This window comes from Cyprinus carpio, chromosome A3 (assembly GCF_018340385.1).
Source record: "Cyprinus carpio isolate SPL01 chromosome A3, ASM1834038v1, whole genome shotgun sequence".
NCBI lineage: Eukaryota > Metazoa > Chordata > Actinopteri > Cypriniformes > Cyprinidae > Cyprinus > Cyprinus carpio.
Genome location: NC_056574.1, coordinates 28,345,063 through 28,366,131, shown reverse-complemented (window position 1 = coordinate 28,366,131; position 21,069 = coordinate 28,345,063). Strand labels below are relative to the sequence as shown.

At 38.2% G+C, this 21,069-nt stretch overlaps 2 protein-coding genes and 1 long non-coding RNA gene across 5 annotated transcripts in view; 2 read left to right on the top strand and 1 right to left on the bottom strand.

Moving 5' to 3' along the window:
- Positions 1 to 3,547: 3,547 nt before the first annotated feature.
- Positions 3,548 to 9,311, bottom strand: LOC122137978. Of its 3 annotated transcripts, none has more exons than XR_006155195.1 (5): positions 9,069 to 9,306; positions 8,149 to 8,194; positions 7,642 to 7,723; positions 7,046 to 7,196; positions 3,548 to 3,837 (listed from the first exon to the last, which is right to left on the bottom strand). It is a non-coding gene; the product is annotated as an uncharacterized LOC122137978 (long non-coding RNA). The 3 variants fall into 3 exon arrangements; XR_006155194.1 differs by lacking the exon at positions 3,548 to 3,837 and adding an exon at positions 4,870 to 4,980 and having other exon boundaries at positions 9,069 to 9,269; XR_006155196.1 differs by lacking the exon at positions 3,548 to 3,837 and adding an exon at positions 5,458 to 5,562 and having other exon boundaries at positions 9,069 to 9,311.
- Positions 5,391 to 8,784, top strand: myl4 (myosin, light chain 4, alkali; atrial, embryonic). The gene is made up of 8 exons (XM_019065222.2): positions 5,391 to 5,472; positions 5,754 to 5,985; positions 7,446 to 7,473; positions 7,580 to 7,729; positions 7,825 to 7,998; positions 8,201 to 8,278; positions 8,368 to 8,415; positions 8,526 to 8,784. The coding sequence occupies exons 2-7, from the start codon at positions 5,881 to 5,883 to the stop codon at positions 8,394 to 8,396; spliced, it is 564 nt and encodes a 187-aa protein (XP_018920767.1). The 5' UTR covers positions 5,391 to 5,472; positions 5,754 to 5,880; the 3' UTR covers positions 8,397 to 8,415; positions 8,526 to 8,784.
- A 3,073-nt stretch (positions 9,312 to 12,384) lies between the features above and the next one.
- LOC109047536 (microtubule-associated protein tau-like) overlaps positions 12,385 to 21,069 on the top strand; it is a 41,307-nt gene continuing 32,622 nt past the window's right edge. Inside the window, exon 1 of the mRNA XM_042733112.1 lies at positions 12,385 to 12,483. The gene's annotated coding sequence lies outside the window, so the exon portion shown is untranslated. The remainder of the gene's footprint in view (positions 12,484 to 21,069) is intronic.

Genomic DNA, 21,069 nt, shown 5'->3' with positions numbered 1-21,069 from the left:
TTCTATTCTATTCTATTCTGTGTTGAAGTAGCCTACTTTAAAGGAATAGTTACCCCAAAAATGAAAATTTGCTGAAAATATACTCACCTTCAGGTCACCCAAGATGTAGATGAGTCTGTTCATTAGAACAGATTTGGAAAAATTTTGCACTACATCACTTGCTCACTAATGAGTCCAGACTAGAGTCCGTACAGTTCAAAATAAAAAAATAAATCATAATAATAAATTTAAAAAAATCACAATAATCCACAAGTAATCCAGATGAATCCAGTCCATCAATTAACATTTAAGTAAAGTAAAAAGCTGCAGTTGTTAGAAACAAATCAATCATTATGGTATTTTATTAACCATTGCATGAAACAGGTAATTACAACTTTTTCTCATAATTCTGTTTTTTTCTCTCTCTCTCAATTTTGAGCTTATACCTCACAATTCAGACCTTTTCTCAGAATTTCGTGGTTATATCTTGCATTTGCATTATACTGCCATAATAACACTTCCTCCAGTGATAAAGTTCATCCCCTGTTGTCCTCTTGTGGATTACTTACATTACTTGTGGATTATTACAATGTTTTTATCAGCTGTTTAAACTCTCATTCTGACGGCACCCATTCACTGCAGAGGATCCATTGGTGAGCAAGTGATGTAAGCAAAATTTTAGCAAATTTGTTTTGAAAAAACATCTCCAGGTTATGCATGTAACCATGGTTCCCAGAGGGAACGAGTCGCTGCGTCGAAATGATATGGGAACGCCTTCTGTGTGTGTAATCAGTCCAATGGATGGGTGTGATGTAGCGACCAGGAAGCTTAAAAGCACATGCGGTGTATACAGCGTCAGCTTCAGGAAATGAAGCAAGCATTTGCAGGGATACAGAAAGTATGGCACTGAGACACAGCATCTCTTTCCCTCGGGAAACCATGTTTACATGTGTAACCTGGAGACGTTCCCCTTCAGGAACTCGAGCGGCGTCAAAACGCTGTGGGAATGACACAGCCAGACTTACAAATCCCTGCCTAATGAGGAATTATTAGGCTTTATTATTATTATATAGAACCTGACAAATGTTAGGGGCATGGACTAACCCACAGCGTTGGAGATGTCCTGCATTGACACACCTGCCAGAAAGGCCTTGGAGGCCGCCACACTTCTAGTTGAGTGAGCCTTGAACCTAGGGCTGCACGATTAATCGCATGCGATTAATTGCGATTGTCATGCACATTTAGTCAGTAAAGCCAGTTCTGTGATTAGCAGTAAATCTCCATCATTTGGTTTGTGGTGGAGGTTATTTTATTAGGAGGAGCCATAGTTCTCTGACAAGCTATGCAAAATCGCGTTCATAATCGCAGACGATATAGTGAAAGTGAAAGTCGTGACATTTGCCAAGTATGGTAACCCATACTCGGAATTGGTGCTCTGCATTTAACCCATCCAAGTGCACACACACAGCTGTGAGAAGTGAACACACACCCGGAGCAGTAGGCAGCTATATCCAGTGCCCGGGGAGCAACTAGGGGTTCAGTGCCTTGCTCAAGTGCACTTCAGTCATGGATATTGAGGGTGGAAGAGAACGCTGTTCATTCACTCCCTCTCACCGATATAATTGTAGGATTATGAAATCGATGAAATCGTTCTCGATTATTACAGTTGTTTGTGTATCTTCTCAGTGAACTACGGCTCTGCTCCATCTGAGAGCATGTAAAAAAAAACGCATTTAATAACATGTTTTAACTACAAATTCACTTCATGACGTCAGTCGAATATTTAAAATAAATCCTCTGTGAGATGATCTGGCCTCTTAAACAGAATAATTAAGACACACAACATTTTATTGTATTCTAAGCAGTGATAAAGGCTATTCCGATTATCATTTCATTATAGATATAATTTATTATGATGAAAATTATAATAATAACTTAGATAAACTGTATATTGCCATAGTCGTGTATTTATTAGTCACGTTTAATCAATAAAAGCAGTTAAATCTTCTGTTTATTCAGCTGCAGCTATGGATTCCTGGATTCCTTCTTCGGGGCATAATTGGATTTTCAGCACGAGTGCGCCCTCTGGCCTTTGGATGGAGATTTACTGCTGATCACAGAACTGTGCTTCACTGAAAGCTTCGGGCTGAACGGGCCACTCATGACCACTCCCCAACCAGTGAGGGACACGTCCGTCGCTAGTGTTACGCAGCGACAAGGAGCTCGTAGCATCAGGCCCTGAGACAAGAACCAAGGTTTTCTCCACATGTCTAAGGCATGAAGGCATCGCCGCGTGACCTTGAGCATGCGGAGCAGGTTTCTCCTCAGGCAGAACCCTTTCGTCTTAAGCCATCACTGTAGGGGTCTCATGTACAGCAGGCCAAAAGGTATCATGTTGGACGCAGCTGCCATCAGACTCAGCAGTTATTGAAACTGTTTAGAATGAGTGACTGGCCTTCTCTCACTCTCGCGACTGCATTGAGGCTCGACTCGATCCGAGCAGGAGACAGACGTGCCTGCACTGTGGTCGAATTCCACACCACGCCCAGATAAGTGGTTCTCTATAGTGGAGAAAGCACACTTTTCTTGGCGTTTAGTCTTAACCCCAGCTTTCTCATGTGAGCGAGAATGACATTTCAATGCCGAACTGCCATCTGCTCTGATTGAGCTGATATCAACCAATCGTCGATGTAATTCAGTATGCGGATGCCCTGGAATTGGAGAGGAGCCAGAGCAGCATCCACACACTTCATGAAAGTGCGGGATGAGAGTCCACGGCTGAAGGGAAGAACCCAATATTGGTAAGATTTGCCCCCGAAAGCAAAGCTCAGGAACTTCCTCTGATGGGGAAGGATGGAGATACGGAAGTATGTGTCTTTTAAATCGATCATGACAAACCAGTCCTCTGACCTGATCTGAGACACGATTTGCTTGATAGTGAGCATCCTGAACTTCAGTCGCATGACTGAGCGGTTCAGCTGACACAGGTCTAAAATGGGATGCAACCCTCCACCCTTCTTTGGAATGATGAAGTACCGGCTGTAGAACCCGGACCTCGATAGCCTCGTTCCTCAAGAAAGTGTTTACTTTTTGTTTCATTACCAGAGCCTGTTCGGGGTCCATCAGGGTGGGAATGACCCTGTTGAAACAAGGCGGAGGAGAACTGATCTCTGATCTCTGATCGCTAGCCTCTTTCTACAGTGTGCAGGACCCTCGAGAGCTGACTCTGCATGTTTCGATCCCAAGCAGACAACGCACAGACTGTGTATCCTCACCCATAATGTAGTGCGGTATCTGTATCTATAAGCTGACGCTGTATCCACCACACATGCTTTTAAGCTTCCTGGTCGCTACATCACCCCGCCCGTGCATCTCGCCCATCCATTGGACTGATTACACATGATTCAAAGCGTAGTCAAGCTGGAGGCGTTCCCACAGCGTTTCAACGCAGCTCGAGTTCCTGAAGGGGAACAAACTCATCTACATCTTGGATGACCTGAGATTGATTAAATTGTAATTTTTGGTTGAACTAATCCTTTATAACTTGAATATTCAAGGAAACTTTTGCTGCTGTAAGTTAAATCACGCATCACAAAATTTACACTCAGTGGAACCATCACTGTTCAGACAACCAGACAATAGTTTATTGAGTTACTCATCATGGCATGATTTATGAATCAATGTGTCAGTTATATAAAGTTCTCAAGGCAGTGAAGCAACAGACCTTGAAAACTATGCACATTCCATCCTAAAAGCACATCTCTCCTCCTACGCTGTTAGTGTTAACAACATGAAGCCAGACATTCCCAACAGCCCTGCCTCTCTGTGTATGGAAATGGACATTCTACAGAGGGAGACCTAGAAAGAGGAGATGAAATCACAGCAACATGAGGGGGTCCCAGTGTTTCCCATTCATTAAATAAATTGTCCCGCCAGAGTTTCATAATAAACCAAAAATATATTTATACTTCTCATTATAACATAAAAGGTCTTTAACGTTGTGTTTTGTGCAATTGCTGTGGCATAGCATCTAGTAAAACCAAAGCACAATATGGCTTATACCCTTATCAAGTCTGCTCTGTGTGTTGCAAAGCGAAGCACACTTGGTTCTCGCAAACAGCTCATGATCCGGTGTTTGCTGCGTCTAGAGAGCGGCTCAGTTTACAGTGAATGCAGTGAACTCCTTTACTGCATGTGCTGTGAGTTTAGTGCATATGTGGAAACGCAACGGGCACCAGTTACGCTTTGGGGGCTTGAGCCCCTGCCCCCTTTAATCAATGGCGTGAACGTGCCCTTTTGGTGTGTTCCAAGGTGCCTTGTCCCCGAACCTTGATTTCTGACAGCAATTTTTTTTCAGAGGCCACTCCCACCCCCCCACCCCCAATTTATCAAAAGTGAAAGAAAAGACTTTTACATTGTTACAAACATATTCAAATATTTCAAATAAATTAACTTTCTTTTGAACATTCTACTCATCAAAGAATCAGAAGAAAAAAAACTTATCACAGTTTCCACAAAAGTATTAAGCAGCACAACGGTTTTCAACACTGTTAATAATAACACGTCTCACCAAATCAGCATAACACAATGATTTCTGAAGGATCATGTGACACTGGAGACTGGAGTAATGGCTGCTGAAAATTCTGCTTTGATGTCACAGAAATAAATAACATTTTAAATTATATTACAGTTGAAATAAAGTTATTTTAAATCATAATAATATTTGACTATATTACTGTTTTAATGTATTTTTGATCAAACAATTGTAGCCTTGGTGAGCATGAAACACTTCTTACAGATGTTATATATATATATATATATATATATATATATATATATATATGTATATATATATATATATATATATATATATATATAAACACAGAATTGTATTGTTCATATTTTATTTCTTCCATCTGGGGCAGAAGATTCAGAAGGCAGAGGGAACAGGTGGACCCTTCTCCTTTCTTTAAACTTGGTACTGGTGTCTGCTCCAGGCACCTGAATGACAGATCTCAGGGGTTAAAAAAGCAAGAACAGCCAGCAGTTGCTGTTCATAGCAAAACAAGACATAAGGTGTTTATCCTTAATAATTCCCTTGATCTCCTGAAACTCACAAAGATAGAATGAGGTCTGTCTGATGAAACTCACAACAAACAAGGTGTGTAATATTTAAAGTTCTCTCATCTTAGATTAATCAGGGGTAATGTTTGAGAAACTTGTTTGAAACATTTTTTTTTTTTTTTTTTTTTGTTGCTGGTAGCAGTGCTGGAGGTTTTTTTTTTTTTTTTTAATTAAAAAAAATAAAATAAAAAAAATGTGCATGAGACAAGTTTCCAAAAGTTGCCATCATTCCCGGGAATGAGTTCCCTCAGAAATGCTGGATCTTTTCTTTCAGTTTCCTGCTATGCTGGACCAGATCCCTCTCCTTATCCACATGGAACCCGCTATTCCCATCTGTCAGAAATCTGGAGGTCCATTATCTCCTCAATGGTAAACCAACAGCTTCATAAAAAAAATCCCCTGAGCTGCCAGGTTCATCAGAGAAATAAGATCTTCCTAGAAAAGTGCACCAAACTTTATCTGCCAAAACAATTAGTTAGATATCTAGTTCAAAACTTTGAAGGCATAATTACAAACTATAAACTATGATTATCTGAATGCATAGCAGTGATGAATGCTATTTACTAGTTCTCATCAATGTTAGCATGCTAAAACCTTCATGCGTCCATGCCGTTTGGCTTGTGAACTAAGCTTTCTGTCCTTGTTTGGAGGGTGATGATGGGATGGACCACAACTGCTGATGCAGCTGGGGAGCGCTGAGGAGGGTATAAAACCTCTCAAAGGTTATTCTCATTCCTATTCCCCATCTCACACCCTTCTGCCCATCATCTGAGAAGAATGGCTCCTAAAAAAGCTGAACCGAAGAAGGAGGCAGCAAAACCAGTTCCTCCTCCTGAACCAGAGAAACCCAAGGAGCCTCAATTTGACCCAAAAAGCATTAAGGTATGTGTATTGTCTGTATTGCTATTTTACTAAAGGCTAAGTGTTAGGCCATGGTGAGCAGACACACAGAAAAAAAAAAATAATAAAAAATAAATAAATACTTGGAATTGGAAAGACTAGCTTAAATGGAAGCTTATTTCAACCACAGAATAAAATTATAAAAAAGGTAATTGGGATTTTTGTCTCACAATTCTGACTTTTTTCACAATTTTCTGAGTTTCTATCTCACAAGTCAAATTTTAATTTCTCATAATTGTAAGTTTGGTAACACTTTAATAAAGGGACCAATTCTCACTATTAACTAGTTACTTATTAGCATGCCTATTAGTAACATATTGGCTGTTTATTAAAAGCACATATTCCGCATGACCATATTCCTAATCATACTCAATACATAAACTTACCAACTACCATACAAATAAGTAGAAAATTAGGAGTTTACTGAGGCAAAAGTCCTAGTTAATGGTTTGTTTATAAAAAGAATTGGACCTTAAAATAAAGTATGACCTAAAGATTCTATCTCTAATTTCTCTTTTCTTTCTTTTTTTTTTTTTTTGCTGAAATCTGTTTTTATCCCAAATTTTTTAGACACCTGAAAAAAGTCAGAATTGTGAGATGTAAACTCAGAATTCAGAGGAAAAAGTCAGAATTGTAAGTTTATAACTATTACTCGAAATTCTGAGGTTTTTTTTTTTTTTTTTTTTTTTTTTTTGTGAGATATGAACTCACAACTGCGAGAAAAATACTCAGAATTAAGATAAAAAAAAAAAAAATTTGCAATTACCGGTTTTATATTTTTATTCCGTGGCAGAAACAAGCTTCAGTAAGACTAAGAAATCCCACCTTCAGGCCATGTTAAGTTAAAATCATTTGGATATTGACTGGTCTTAGTCTATCCTTGTCATTAAAGTATGTCACATTATGTCTGAACAATATGGTTCAAATCAATCAAATAAAGTTAAAATGTTTCACACAAACTTTAAATCCCAGTCTGAGTGCCTGTGAAGACATGAATGTTTATTAATATTGATTTGAGACCACATATGCAGCTTTAACTAACCTGATGGTCAGAGATAGGGTCTGGAGGCTTGTCTGAGGTCAGTAGAAGAGCCTCCATGTGGTCATACGGCCTTCCACGCAGGTGTCTGCAAGCTCCAATATTACAGCTTAGCATTCCTGTTCTCTTGTGTGAGTGAGTGAGTCTCTCTCTCCTGTGGACAATAAAGATGAGGTTTCACTGTATTCCCTCTGGTCCTAGAACAGATGTCAGTTATTCTTAGTCTCCATGAGTGGAAGCAGCTGACTTTTGTTGAATGACCCCAGAAAGCTTCTTCAGAGAACTAAAACATCTGTATTTTCATTATGATTGTTCATTGTTAACTCTTATAAGATATAGTATTGTTTGGATGTTGACCAGTCAATTTGCTTATAAAAGTTCCCTTAAACCTTTCCCCACCCAGGTTGAGTTTACAGCTGATCAGATTGAAGGTAAGCATTTACAAAACCAAGTAGACCTAAATTGAAAATATTTAAGCTTTTTTTTTTCATATCTCTTCCTCATATAATACTATGTATCAATATCCTATCCACACAGAATTTAAAGAAGCCTTCATGCTATTCGACAGAACACCATCTGGTGAAATGAAGATCACTTACGCCCAGTGTGGTGATGTCATGAGGGCGCTGGGTCAGAATCCTACAAATGCAGAGGTGCTCAAAGTACTTGGCAAACCCAAACCTGAGGGTGAGAGGAATAAACTGAGCTTGAAGCTAAATCATTGTACAAATGTTAAAATGAATACATTTTTAATGTTTTTCTAACATCCTTTTTTTTTCTAGAAATGAACACCAAGCTGATTGACTTTGAGACTTTTCTGCCTATGTTTCAACACGTGTCCAGGTCAAAAGATCAAGGCACTTTTGAGGACTTTGTTGAGGGCCTGCGAGTGTTTGACAAGGAAGGAAACGGCACTGTAATGGGTGCCGAACTTCGCCATGTACTTGCAACGTTGGGTAAATACAAAACACGGCGACACAACAGCTCTATTATGATACAGTATTACTAACAAACCCAATGAGTGCTTTGTTAAATTAAAAAGAGATTTATTGGAACATAAGCAGCTTAAAGAAATCTGTGATTAACTCCTGGATTTACATATTTACCTTGAGATTAACGCCGCCAGAAACAAGAACATGTCACATGTCTTGCCTGCAGGTGAGAAAATGACAGAATCAGAGGTAGAACAGCTCATGGCAGGACAGGAAGATGGAAACGGCTGTGTCAGCTATGAAGGTCTGATCATTTTCTAAATTTGAAAAGTTAAAGCTATGTATTTTATATATTATTTTATAATTCGGTCCTTTTATCCTTTATTCCCACAGCGTTTGTTAAACACATCATGGCTGGATAAACAAAAGAGCTCAGATCAGGTGATTATGAATTTTTAAATGCAATGATGTTTAATACTGTTTCCAGTGAGGATACAGATGGAGAAAGGACATTCTAATTTAATCCGATTGTTGCATATTTTCCCTTTTAGGCACTACTGTCCTCTGCAGTGATCAACAGTCCTTCAGCCCAGCTCTATGTTCTCTATAGCCCTTGAACTAGTTTTCCTGTACAGTATAAGATTCTGTCTTTGCAATTCTTTTTGCACAGATTTTCTACAACATTAAGGGTCACCGTGATTTTGCCAAGACAGACATGTTCCTGGATCAACATCTTTTGATGATCCTGGATCAACATTATTGTCCAAAAATATAGACTTAACCCAATCCCTACCTCTAACATAACCCTACCCATAATTTATTCCTAAAATCAGTGGGAAATGATATCTGATTAACAAGGGTGTAGAAGCACCTAACCCTGATTTTAAGCCTAAAACAGATATTTCCTGAAAAAGTTATATCTCAACTCTGATTGGTTGATAGGATTGAACTGCTTGTAACATGACAGATTTTTTTTTTCTTCACATAAACTTTTGTCAATTATTTGTTTTGTGTCAGTGCACATCCACAAGGTCTAAAACTCACTGTCACTTGGTATAAAAAAAAATAAACATCAAAATTAAAACTGCCCTTACCTCAACTGCCTCAGTTAAAGCTGCACCTTCTTATCAAGGCACAGCTGCAGTCAGAAAACCCTGAATGTGAACATATTACATGTGTAAAACATTTATGTGGTTTATATTCTAGAACAGGGGTCTCCAACCTTGCTCCTGGAGAACTACAGTCCTGCAGATTTCAGCTCCAATCCCAATCAAACACACCTGAACCAGCTAATCAAGGTGTTCAGGGCTACTTGATAATGTTGGAGCAGGGTTGCAACTGAATTCTGCAGGACGGTAGCTCTCCAGGAGCAGGGTTGGCGATCCCTGTTCTAGGAAATTTCTTAGATCCTCTTGAGTCGATTTTGGTTAGTTATTTGGTAAATGCTTTTAAATAAAGTGTTTACATCATAAATGTGATGTGATATAGATGGAGTAAACCAAAATACAACACACCTGTTTGATTGCCCTATAGCAACAAGACATTTTCACTGTAAGGGAAAAGAAATTATTTATACTGCAGTCAATGACTGTCACCAGTTCTTTTTATATAAAACAATTGTTCACGGGTGTGATAATAGAGACATGAATTTAGAGTCAGCTTCAGTTCCCCAAAAAGCTGTCTGATATAGAGTGTGGCCATTATTAGGAAATGTCTGTCCACTGAATACCATGATTGTCCAATCAGAATCAGTGTGTACCAGAGAGGCTAGGTGAATAAAATGATCCACATTTTGCCTACACACACACACACACACGGTTATGTTACAGACAGCTCATTCTCATGGATTAGTGATAGACATGTGTGGGTCTACAGCTGGCAAGTGTTAATTTACAGACCAGAACAGCTCTCCATTCAGAGGCTATTGTATTTTACCTGTGTGTCCTTGTGGCTCATGGCAACGGAGATGCTGTCATTTGTCTCCCTTATTGTTAGGCTGTGGGACGTAAGCATCTCCTTTGATTTTTCAACACAATGACTCATAAATAGCATATTAGCTTCAGCTGTGTCCTGCAGGACTGAGAAACACTGAGGCAGAGCAGGTTATTGTGTTACTGACACATGGAGCGGTAAGACGCACAAAGATACACACAATCAGCAGCAGTACAAGAAGGGATTCTTCTCAGCTGCATCCATCCTAAATATACATACAGTCAGAAATAAACTGCTACTTCCTGTCTTGTTGCCAAGAAAATCACAGTTGGAATAGCAATGTTCAGTTCACCAAAAACAAGAGGATAACTACTGAAAAATGAGCTAGTGTTGTCTTACCAATATATCTTGTTCTTGTTTTGTTATGGTGGATTTTTTTTTTCAGTGAATATTTTTCAGGATATTTTGTACTGCCCTGGATAGAAGCATGCAGCTACCTAAGTTGTGATTAACACATTTAAATAAAATTACTCAAGTGCTATTATAAAAAATTATATTATAATATATATTTTTTATTGCATTTCTAATATAAGAGTGTTTTGAGCTAACTAAGTGAAGCAAACAATGGCAATATGTAACAAATGTATTTTATAAAATGTTATTATGTATTTTTATTCCTAACTAAATCAATGTGCATTCATTAATATTAAAAAGTCAGATTTCTGCTGAAGAAAAGATCAGTTAGCTCCTGAGGAAGATCAGACAGTCTCAGGGCTGAAACGCCATCTAATGGCCAAAAGTGTTTGTATCAGTCAGACTTGTATCCTGTGAAGGAAATAATATAATATCATCATTTGAAACATTAAAGGTTGACATATAAAAATATATTGAAATAAAGAGAGGTTTCAACATCCAGCACAGGAAGACAAGTCAAGGCAACATCCATTATCACGCCGTTAGCTGTCCTCTCATAGACAAAATCTAAAAAATGCTCATTCACATGTGGGCTAATTGCTGAGCAACCCCCACCCAAGCCCAACCTCAACCAAGCTTTCAGAGGAGCATCTCACATACCTGAAGAACAGAAGGATATTGATAGCATCAACAGCGTCACTCTTTTTCATACAGTATTCTAAAAAAAATCTATACTATTGTTTTGGCAAGTAACAGATCAAGATAACTTGCTTAGCAACAGGAAGGAGGAGAATTTACATTTGGGATCTTTTGGGATAAAACAGCAGCAGGTTGTGCAGCGGCGAAACAGAGGAGCACAAGGACTCTTACTGTTAATGTGAAGGTATCCAAGCGAAGGACTTGCTTGGTATGTAACTCAGGGGAATATGGCTGAATTTGGGGGGCAGATGGTGCAATGTCTGTGTGTGTGTGTGTGTGTGTGAGAGAGAGAGAGAGAGAGCTTGTGTCTGTCTTGAATGTTTGTTAAGACTGTGAAAATACATACTGTAGGGCTTGTTCATAAAAAGCAGACTGTTTTAAAACAGTAATGGTGCTTAAATGTTATAGCTTGCTGCATTGTTTAGTGAATCAGCAAAAATTCGACCCACAGTCAAACTCACCCAAATGTCTAAGACCTACTGCAGAACCAGTTGAATGGATATTTCCAAGTAAAAAATAAAATATTTGAGATGTATAGGGCCTTGTAGCCATGATTAATCTATCTTATGCTTTATGGAATATGGAACCATCTGCCAAGAACATAAATAATGAAAAATTGATCACTTGGCACACGTTTTTCAAATATGCACAGCTGATTTTCTAGAAGCCTAAGTCTGAAGACCTTGATTGTCTGGTTAAGGGTGGAAGCCAAACTCTGCAGGACAGTGGCCCTCCCGGTGCAGGTTTGGACACCCTTACATTACAAGTGTTCACAAGTGTTATAATGGTTTAGTACCATTAATATACTTTATCATTTTTTTCATATTTTGAATTGTGTTGTTATATTTTGTTTTCACTATATATATTTTTTTTGGGGGGGGGTGTAACTTTGTGTGTGTGTGTGTGTGTGGGTGTGTGTGTGTTATGTGGGTGTTTATTTTTTATTTTAGCACTTCAAGTTATACCAAACAAAACTGAGAAATCATGCTTTGGCAACTAACTGAAATTAAATTAGTTTAAGTTTTTTACAATTTTATTATTATTATTTGTTAATGTTTATTTTATTCCAAGTAACGATTTTTAAAAATTGTTTTAGTTTTCGTAAACTATAATAATACTGGTCAGCTGCAAGTTTTACACAAAATCTTAAATTATAAATCTAGTCCACGGCAGGGATTTTCAAACTGAGATCTGGGAACTCTCAGGGGGTTTCTAAGGGGGTCCATGTCTTTTTCTCACACAGTATAACAGCTCGATCCCGATTCTATCATTTGGTTAGCTGTGTGTGTGAATATCACACAAATGTCAGTTTAATATACAGAGCACAGGGCTCGTCCTGACATCATTCTTGATCTTGCTCTCCAGCGCCATCCTCACTTTGCAGGACGCTGAAGGAACTGGCAGGGTTTGTTCACAGGCTGACTGCTGCAGTTAGACGGACAAATAACTCAGTGTGCCACAGAGGTAAGTCAAACCGGTTTACAAACTCAAGACACTTAATTTAACAGCGATTTATTATTAATCAAGTAATAAGCTATGCTCCTAAGCCTTAACACGGTTTTTACCTCTGCGAACAGTGTATTTATTGATCCTAGGGTGTTAGTGGAACCGACTGTTGGGTGTGTGACTGAGACATAATGGGCCTGACTTTCTTTATAGATTGATCTAAAAGAGAAAGACAATCACATGTAATTTCACCGAGATTGCATCGATAAGAAGAACTGCACATAAATCGGACTGCTTTCTTCTACCGAGAGCTATTTTCATGGATGCACAATATGGGCAATAATCATTTATTTTCATTTAAAGAACATTCCATTCCATTATGTTTGTCTTTTTCATGGCATGCAGGAATTTCATGAAATATCGAGGCAGACGCAGGCAATGCTTCACGTGCACGCGGTGTGCCGGTGTGGAAAAACCTAGAAGTATTGAGACTGATGGAGCATAACGTGGTGTGTTAAGTCAGTCTGGATGAAAGGAGCCAGGTTTCCTCCCCACATTTCTGTTGTGGTCATAACGAATGACAAATCGATTATCGTTTTTTTTTTTATTGCGGTTTTGCACGTGGACCTGATCCGTCTGAAAGCGATAAACGCACTCGTCTCGTCGCTGATCCTCCGGTGTACGGGGATTTTGCAGTTTTGCTCTCGGTTGAAAATGGTGCTGATGTTGCATGTGTGTGTGTGTGTGTGTGTGTGTTTTTTGATTACACAAAACGCTATAGGTTCTCATTTATCTGTAGATTTAACGTGAGTTTAAAGCGCACGCCTTTTTAAAAGAACCCTCTTTTCTTTTTTTCCTGTTTTCATCTTATTGAAGCTGTCCTTTGTAACACCACATGGGGCTTTTGTCAGAGCGACTCTACAAATAAAACAGTCTATTCAATAAAAAAACATTTTCATAAGTTGATATTGCACAAAAAGATCTTTAGCAACTAGCCTAAATAAAAATAGAAGAAATAAGCATGAATCGTAACATTTAATCAATTTCCCTGCATTTTTATTGCTTCAATTTGTATGTAATCTGACCGTTAATCTACATAAAACTCAATGTTTTTTATGATTTGTATGAGAATACAAGGATGTATAGACTTAATTCTGCATTTTCAAGGCAGCGGACACACCTTGCTCCCTCGCCCTCCCCTCCCCGTCTCTCTCTCTCTCTCTCTCTCTCATCACGGCTGTTGCTCGGCCACACTTTCATCATCCTCGCCCATCGTTCGCTTCGTAAGTACAATTTCTTTTTGAAAATAAACATAATAAATTCGAAAATCTTGACTGTAGCGTTTGAAACGTAACGGTCGACTTGCACGTCTGCATCTTTCTCACTTCCTCCGCCACGCCCATCTCTGCTGAACATACCGCTTGCTTTCAGCCCAACTGCACTGTCGCCTTCGTATCGGTTATGTATGTAGTCTTTCATGTTTCTAATATTTAAAATCACGAAATGACATTTGCGGTTGGTATTTCAGCATGGCTTTATAGCAGTGAACGCTGTGGCTCTTTCTGGAGGAGATGTTTGTTTCATCGATATGTAACGCTCGGTTGGTATTCTGCATTATGTTTTTGTCAGCGCCTGTCTGTGCAAATCATCTGAACTTAATTTACTAAACACGTTATATTGAGGCAATGCTATTAGATTTTAGAAAAAGGTGAATTGTCCTAATGGAGGGTATTAATAATATGGTCACAGAGTGCAAATATCAAATATCTGAGCGAAACGATACAGCAAGGGATGTACAAAAAGAACTGAGGATATCAGTCTTCCTTACGAGTTTTGAACAGATTTACAAAACTACATTCCAGTAAAGCTGACAAACATTATTCAAATTTCTAGGTCCACAATTTTTTTTTTTTTTTTTTTCCAGAACTGAATTTAATACTGCTCAGGTCGTTAAAAGTCCAGGCGGAGGGGGTTGCTTTTGCATACATAAAATATGCATGCATAATCTACTGAAAGACAGCCTTATTTACCCTAAATAAGACTTTTTGTTAAGAAGTATTATTCTAACAGTAGATCCCACTGTCAGACAGAACCAGAGTGCTTTCTGTCCAATTATGCCTTGCATAATCCAATTAACCACGGCAATTAAGGAGACCCATGGAACATTAGGTAAATCTGATTCCATTTACAGACCATGCAATGAAGTGTGTGTTCCTCCTGTCAGACAACAGCCTGTTACTTGCTTCAGTTCTCACTGTTAGTCACTTAGGCTATAGCTTCAGAATAGAGGAGGATGGGCTTGGTTTCAAACTGCATTTCTCTTTTCATTTAGAAAAATATTTCTGAACATTGCTTCTTATAAGGACTGCATCATAGTTTAGCTTAGTTCATTAAAAAGTCATAATGATTAGTCATTTAATCAATATTGTCAATGAATTACATATGTTTCAGACTATATGTTGTCAGAGGGTTTCCACAAGGGGGATGCGAGCAATTTAATTTCATTAGAAGAACCATTGTCGCCCAATCATATCTCAGGAACATCCGGGGATACGATAGATACATCAAATCAGATTCAACAAGTCTTGAAGACAGTGAGACCGTGTCTCTATGGTCTGGTGGGCCAGATCCCATACAGTGTGCACTGCAGTCCTGAACTCCCTGATGCACCATGGCAACAGATGACTAACTTCCTGTGTGCAGTGGCTCGAGATCACAAAAATGTGTCTTGCACACACACGCAAGCTGAGTTCATGGTGTTATACATCTTATATCCTCTATATTGAAGCCAGTTGAATAGTTTATGATGGCTGTGCCTCACAGCTATTTGCATCTGCACACATTTTGTGGTGGATGTATATCGCCAGACTGAAATTTTCCTCTTCGTAACAGCATCTGTACAACACATTCACGTAAATGCCATCCGTCCTTTTTGGAGAGTGAATATTTTCATATGCTAAGTGGATCATGCTGTTATCAGCAGCAACTTCGTCTGGCAGCATGACCATTATTTCATGTGAGCAGCACAAACACATTGACTGCTTTGCCAGTTGGTTCATTTAATGTGCAGATTCAGTTCAATTGAGGTGTGATCTGAACTCTTGTGGTGTCTGGGCTGGGGGTCTAGAGACCACACGGCAGATGGGAAGGTTGCGTCTCTTGGTTAGATCAAGGAAAAAAAAAACAATGGAAAAAGCTCCAAAATGACCAAAAAAACATCATGGCTTGAACACTAAGTCATACAATAGCTCTGTTATGATTTTCTGAAGTTGTAAATAAAGATTATTGGAGTAGGTTTTACAAGCAAATACTATTTAAGTTCTTCTTCAAAATGTAGTCTTCAGTGTGTCACTTGCTGCTACTTTGTAATTATTTGCGAATTTTACAAGCAAAATTGTTTCAAAGTAAACCCTACATAATTGTTTTAAATTCAAAGAATCAATTGATTTGCTAAAGAATCAGACCATTCTAGTTCTCAGTAACTCAGTGATCCAGTCCCGCTGGATATCAGATCAATGGAGTGAAGAATAATATTGAATGACCACTTAAATTCAGTCTCTCCCTCAAACAAAGCTATAATTTGGCTTCAGAAGACATAGTGCAAGAGTTAAATGGACCACATTTATGATACGTTTATGGTGCTTTTGGGGGGAATCTTAGAGTTGGACAGCCATGGTCACCATTCACTTTCATCACAGTGAAAAGAGTGGCCAGAATATTCTTAAAATGTTCACCTGTTATGTTTCACTGAAGAAACAAACTCGTACAGGTTTGAAATTGCATTTAATGACAGAAATTTTTGGGTGAACTATCCTTTTAAACACATAAGCATGATTTTGGGGAGGGCCAGTGAAAGCATAAGCTCCTAACCGCTGGATTTAGTGTTTATCGGTTAATCTTGCTGGCTGGTGCAAGCATTCTGCAATGCTTGAGAAAATACTGAAGATTTTCTTAAGCTGCACCTGCCATGCATTTGGCAAATGGAGACATGCAGCCATTGCCCTCACTGATCTTGCTGCCCAGTGCTGTAGCTCTGCGGGAACAGACAGCGAGAGAGCGAGAATAAGAAAGAGATGGACTGAAGGGTGGAGACATGAGATGGAGAGATGGCTGCACACTTCTGAAGTGATGCTGCAATCTGCACTGCTAGCTAGGATGGACAAAACTAGGTCAGAGGCAGAGAGGCACCCAACTGTGCACAGAAAGGGAAGCTAGCAGTGTTGCCCACCCTTCAACAACAACCGAAGCACACACACAATTATTACCTTTCTAAAACTGTAAAAAATAGTCAACAATTTCAACAGTTTGGACTTGACTTGGGTGTTTGTTTTTGCTGCTGCATTATTGCAGAGGCATTCCAGAACCATCTTCCGGACGCTTCGATTACACTGTGCATAGGGCACTTATGTAATTGGTCTGTCTGAAAAACTCTGAGAGAGACCCATAAATTTATTGAAGTGAAATGCTGAGCGTCCAGTTAATTTAACCCTCAGAGCAGCTAAGGTATGAGTGTCTCTCTGGGCTGTAAAAGGGGACGGATGATAAACAAGCTAGTTTATTTTAGTTTCAGGGCAATGATCACCCAGACATGGAACTGAGTTTAGAGTAAGCCAGCATACTAGGTGGATTTAAGCTCAGACATGCCCTTTCTAAGGAGTAGCTACCATCTCTAGATAGTTCATCTGCCTCCAGACTGTTAACATGGACGTGACAGATATTTTGACTGGGCCAACAGATTTCTCAAGATATTCTGACCAACACATTACTAAACATTAACATTACCAGTGTAATTAAAAGTCAACTTTAAATGCAGTTTGCAGCAACATTTACTTCCATAATGTATATTCAACCAATAAGCCAATAATTATTTTCATGTTATGCCCAATAACCAGTATATGACCAATATAAAATTTCTATATAATTTTGTGATAACAAATAAAGTTAGTCATTCACAACATGCAAAAAATCAATTCATTTTTAATTACATTTAACATTTTTAGCTATGAATTATAATGTTTTTAACTTTTAAGGCATTTACTTTAAAGGCATAATCCACCCAAAAATTCTGTTACTCAAATTTACTCATCCCCAAAAATATATTTTGAAGTACACGGGGAACCAATCAACCTATTAAGTTCGATTGTATGGACCAAAAATAAACAAACAAACAAACTTATTTCCTAAAATTTCTCAGAATATCTTCTTTAATGTTCCACAGATAAAATTAAGCCATACAGTTTTGGAACAACATAAGCGTGAGTAAATTATGTAAATTTTCCTCTTTGAGTAGAGTAAATTTTAAAGCCACAAGGGGCTAATACAATTAGCCAGAGTTCAGGACACTTATGTCATGTGTACTGTTGTCATTTATTCTTTCATTAAGCCATTAAACTTTATTACGCTGCAAAGATCAAGATTCTTAGTGCTGGAAATGCTAGTACATCATGGATTATGAACCTTCTGAGACACCAGCCAATAGGGGTGGGAGAAAATATTGATTCTCCGATGCATCGCGATTCTCTCTTCAACGATTCTGAATAGATTCTGGGCTTGGTTTTTTCCTGCAAATGGCACGTGTGTGTACTAGGCTAGAGACAATCTCAGCGGGCTTCATTGCACAGGATATGCGCTATGAGACATGTCACGTGTGCATTGCTTGAGAGTGTGTGCTTCCACCCGCCATTATATCAGTGTTTTACTTTAGATATGCTTTCATTAATGCTGTTTGGAATGCAGTACATATTAAATGCATGAAACTTATGTACTGACAGACTTTCACTTGCACTTTGTGTTTGTTGTCCTGAAACTCGATCGTGGCTGCGGTTAAAGGCACTCGCATCTCTGAATATTTTTATGATACGAAACTGACGTAAACAGTAAACACTGTTTTCAGAACTGGGCGAAACATCTGATATGTTGAAATAGATTTGTGCATTAGTGTGATTGCAGCATATTAAAGCTGCCACTGTTTATGATGTAATAATCAGTAATGATCAAACAGTAGTAATGCTGAGGAAAAAAGAAAAACCCATAACTATGATTGGCTGTAAACTTTAGAATGCTTAAAGCACTCATAGATACAGAAAGTACTTTTTGTCTATCACTTGTAATTGTCTTTTCCCCACATTATTACTTTATATTTGCTTGTATGTTTTGAAGCTATATTTAGTTGGTTAAATTCTTAACAATTGTTTTAATTTTTTTATTAATTTGCAATTATTTTTTAAAAAGTAGCCTGCTTATATAATTTTATACAAATTCACAAAATAAATTTTATATAAAATTTAGCCATGTGCAGTAATATTTCAAACTGAGGGTGCGATGCATTGTGACGCATCGTGATATCGAAATGATTTGAATCGTTGACATGATATTTGTAATCGAATCGTGAAACCAGTGAAGATTCACACCCCTACTAACCAAGTGAAAAGTGAATTTAATATGTAAGGAGGGTGTTTGTGTGGGAATTCACCATACTGACTTGCTGAGCTGGTTACCGTGGAAGCAAGAAATGTCTTTGAGAGCATTATGGGTACACATATTTTACTCACCAGGTTTTCTGCTGCTTGTTGTTTGGCTCATATTTATTGAAGATGACCGCTCTATTAAATTCTCCTCTTATCGTATCAGATGGGTTCTGTCGACGTCTGCACTTTTATTTCGCCAGCAGAGCGTTTGCCTCATTTCCTGCCCTTGATGAGGGCTGTACATTTACTGACAAGCCCTAATTACAGAAAGAGACATATATGAGGTAACGTGAGGTTATGAGTCGTGGTACCCCCCCACCCCCCCACCTCCTGGTATCTGGTGTGCAGGGTTTGACAGATGGTAATTTTTCCAATTGAATAAGCAAAAGTCAGGTCAATTAAGCAGAAAAACGGCTGATCTTCACAACACTAGGACCACTGACAGGTTATATAGCGTCACATTTAACACGCATCACTGGATCAGTGTCATTCCATATTAAAATTTGGCCAGTGATATATGACATGATTGGCCACGTTTACACCTGGTATTAGCATCTAATTATAAGTGGACAGTGCTAAACTTGACCAACTATGTACAGCTTTAAAAGAAACAAATGTCTTGTTTGATTGGAAAGGGCACAAACAAAAGGCCCTGACAAAAGGTTTCATTCATATCACAGCATATTATGGTTAAGAATTGCCCACTTAGGCAGGAAGAGACTGAATGACAGCCATGTAGTGACCAAACACTGTTTTGTTTTTATGTGCTATAGGGTGTGGATTTATCTAAAATACTGTAAATAATGAAAAAAAAATATCACATTATATGATTTGAATAATATTGATTGTACCACCAATGTGGAAAATATGTATTTAAATAATGGTGGGATGGTCTTCTGACCATAAAGGCTGAAAAGGATTTTATGCTAGTAAACATTTGGCAAATCCGGTGATTATTTCATCTTCAGAAGAGCCTCTTGTATCATCTCGGTACTTTGTTAACTTGACTTGACTCTGGATTGATAAAAAAAAAACCTTTATGCCCTATATGACCTGGATGTTGCATGAAATCATCCATCCTATGGAACTGCTAAGGAGACAAGGTGATAGAAATATGGGATGGACGGAAACATTATACTTAAATACTTTTGCATTCTCTTGTGAAACATTTGTTTACTCACAAAACTATTGCATTCCCATATCTACATAATTAAGCTCATTGGTATATTAATACATGTACAGTATAATAGCAAGTTCCAGTTCTCGAATCTGACTGGACAAGAGACTTTCAGTGTTGTTGACATTTTAGCAGTATGAGTACATTTTACACTGCACTCATTTTACACAGGCTGATCATTATGTCAGGAGGGGGCGGCAAGGGACCATCTTTACGAGTGAATCAACTAATACGTAAAATGCTTCATTCATGAATCAAATAATGTGTTGAAATTAATTTAACTTTGAGTGCCACTTTACAAGACTCAATCGATGACCAATGCATTACCTGGGTAATGCTAAACTGATGTTTCACTTCATAGAAAACAATGGCATTGATTTAACGCATTGAACAGTGCTGATGCCAGTCGAGGAAAATCACCTTAAACACTGAAAGGATGCTATGAAAAAGATATCGCTTTCATCATCTGATAATCAATGGCAAACAAAAAAATTTTCATGAATATATGACTGAACCTGAAGAAGGACAGACAGGTAATCAGCGTCTCTCTCTGTCAGTTTAGTGCAAATTTACTGAATGTACAAATCACAATGGCACACATAGTCTTAATGAGGTAAATAAAAAGTGCCAGATGGTGTAAAATTAGGGATGCACTATAAACACTTGATGTCTGTTTCATTCATATTGGACACCAGAGGGCGCCCTTACACAGAAAATCTACATATCCATTCACAGAAGTAGAGGAACTCATGACCCTCCAGGAAATCCCTTATATGGACAAAGACATTGCTATTATAGCTGTAACTGAGTAAACAAAACATATAAATGTTTTGAATGATAAAACAAAGTAAACACTCGACTGTGACTATAGTTTATCTGTATTATTCAAGCCATCTCTGGTATTTTATAATAATTAAGTATATTTATAATCCATTGCTAATCGATGTATTCTTTTTAAAG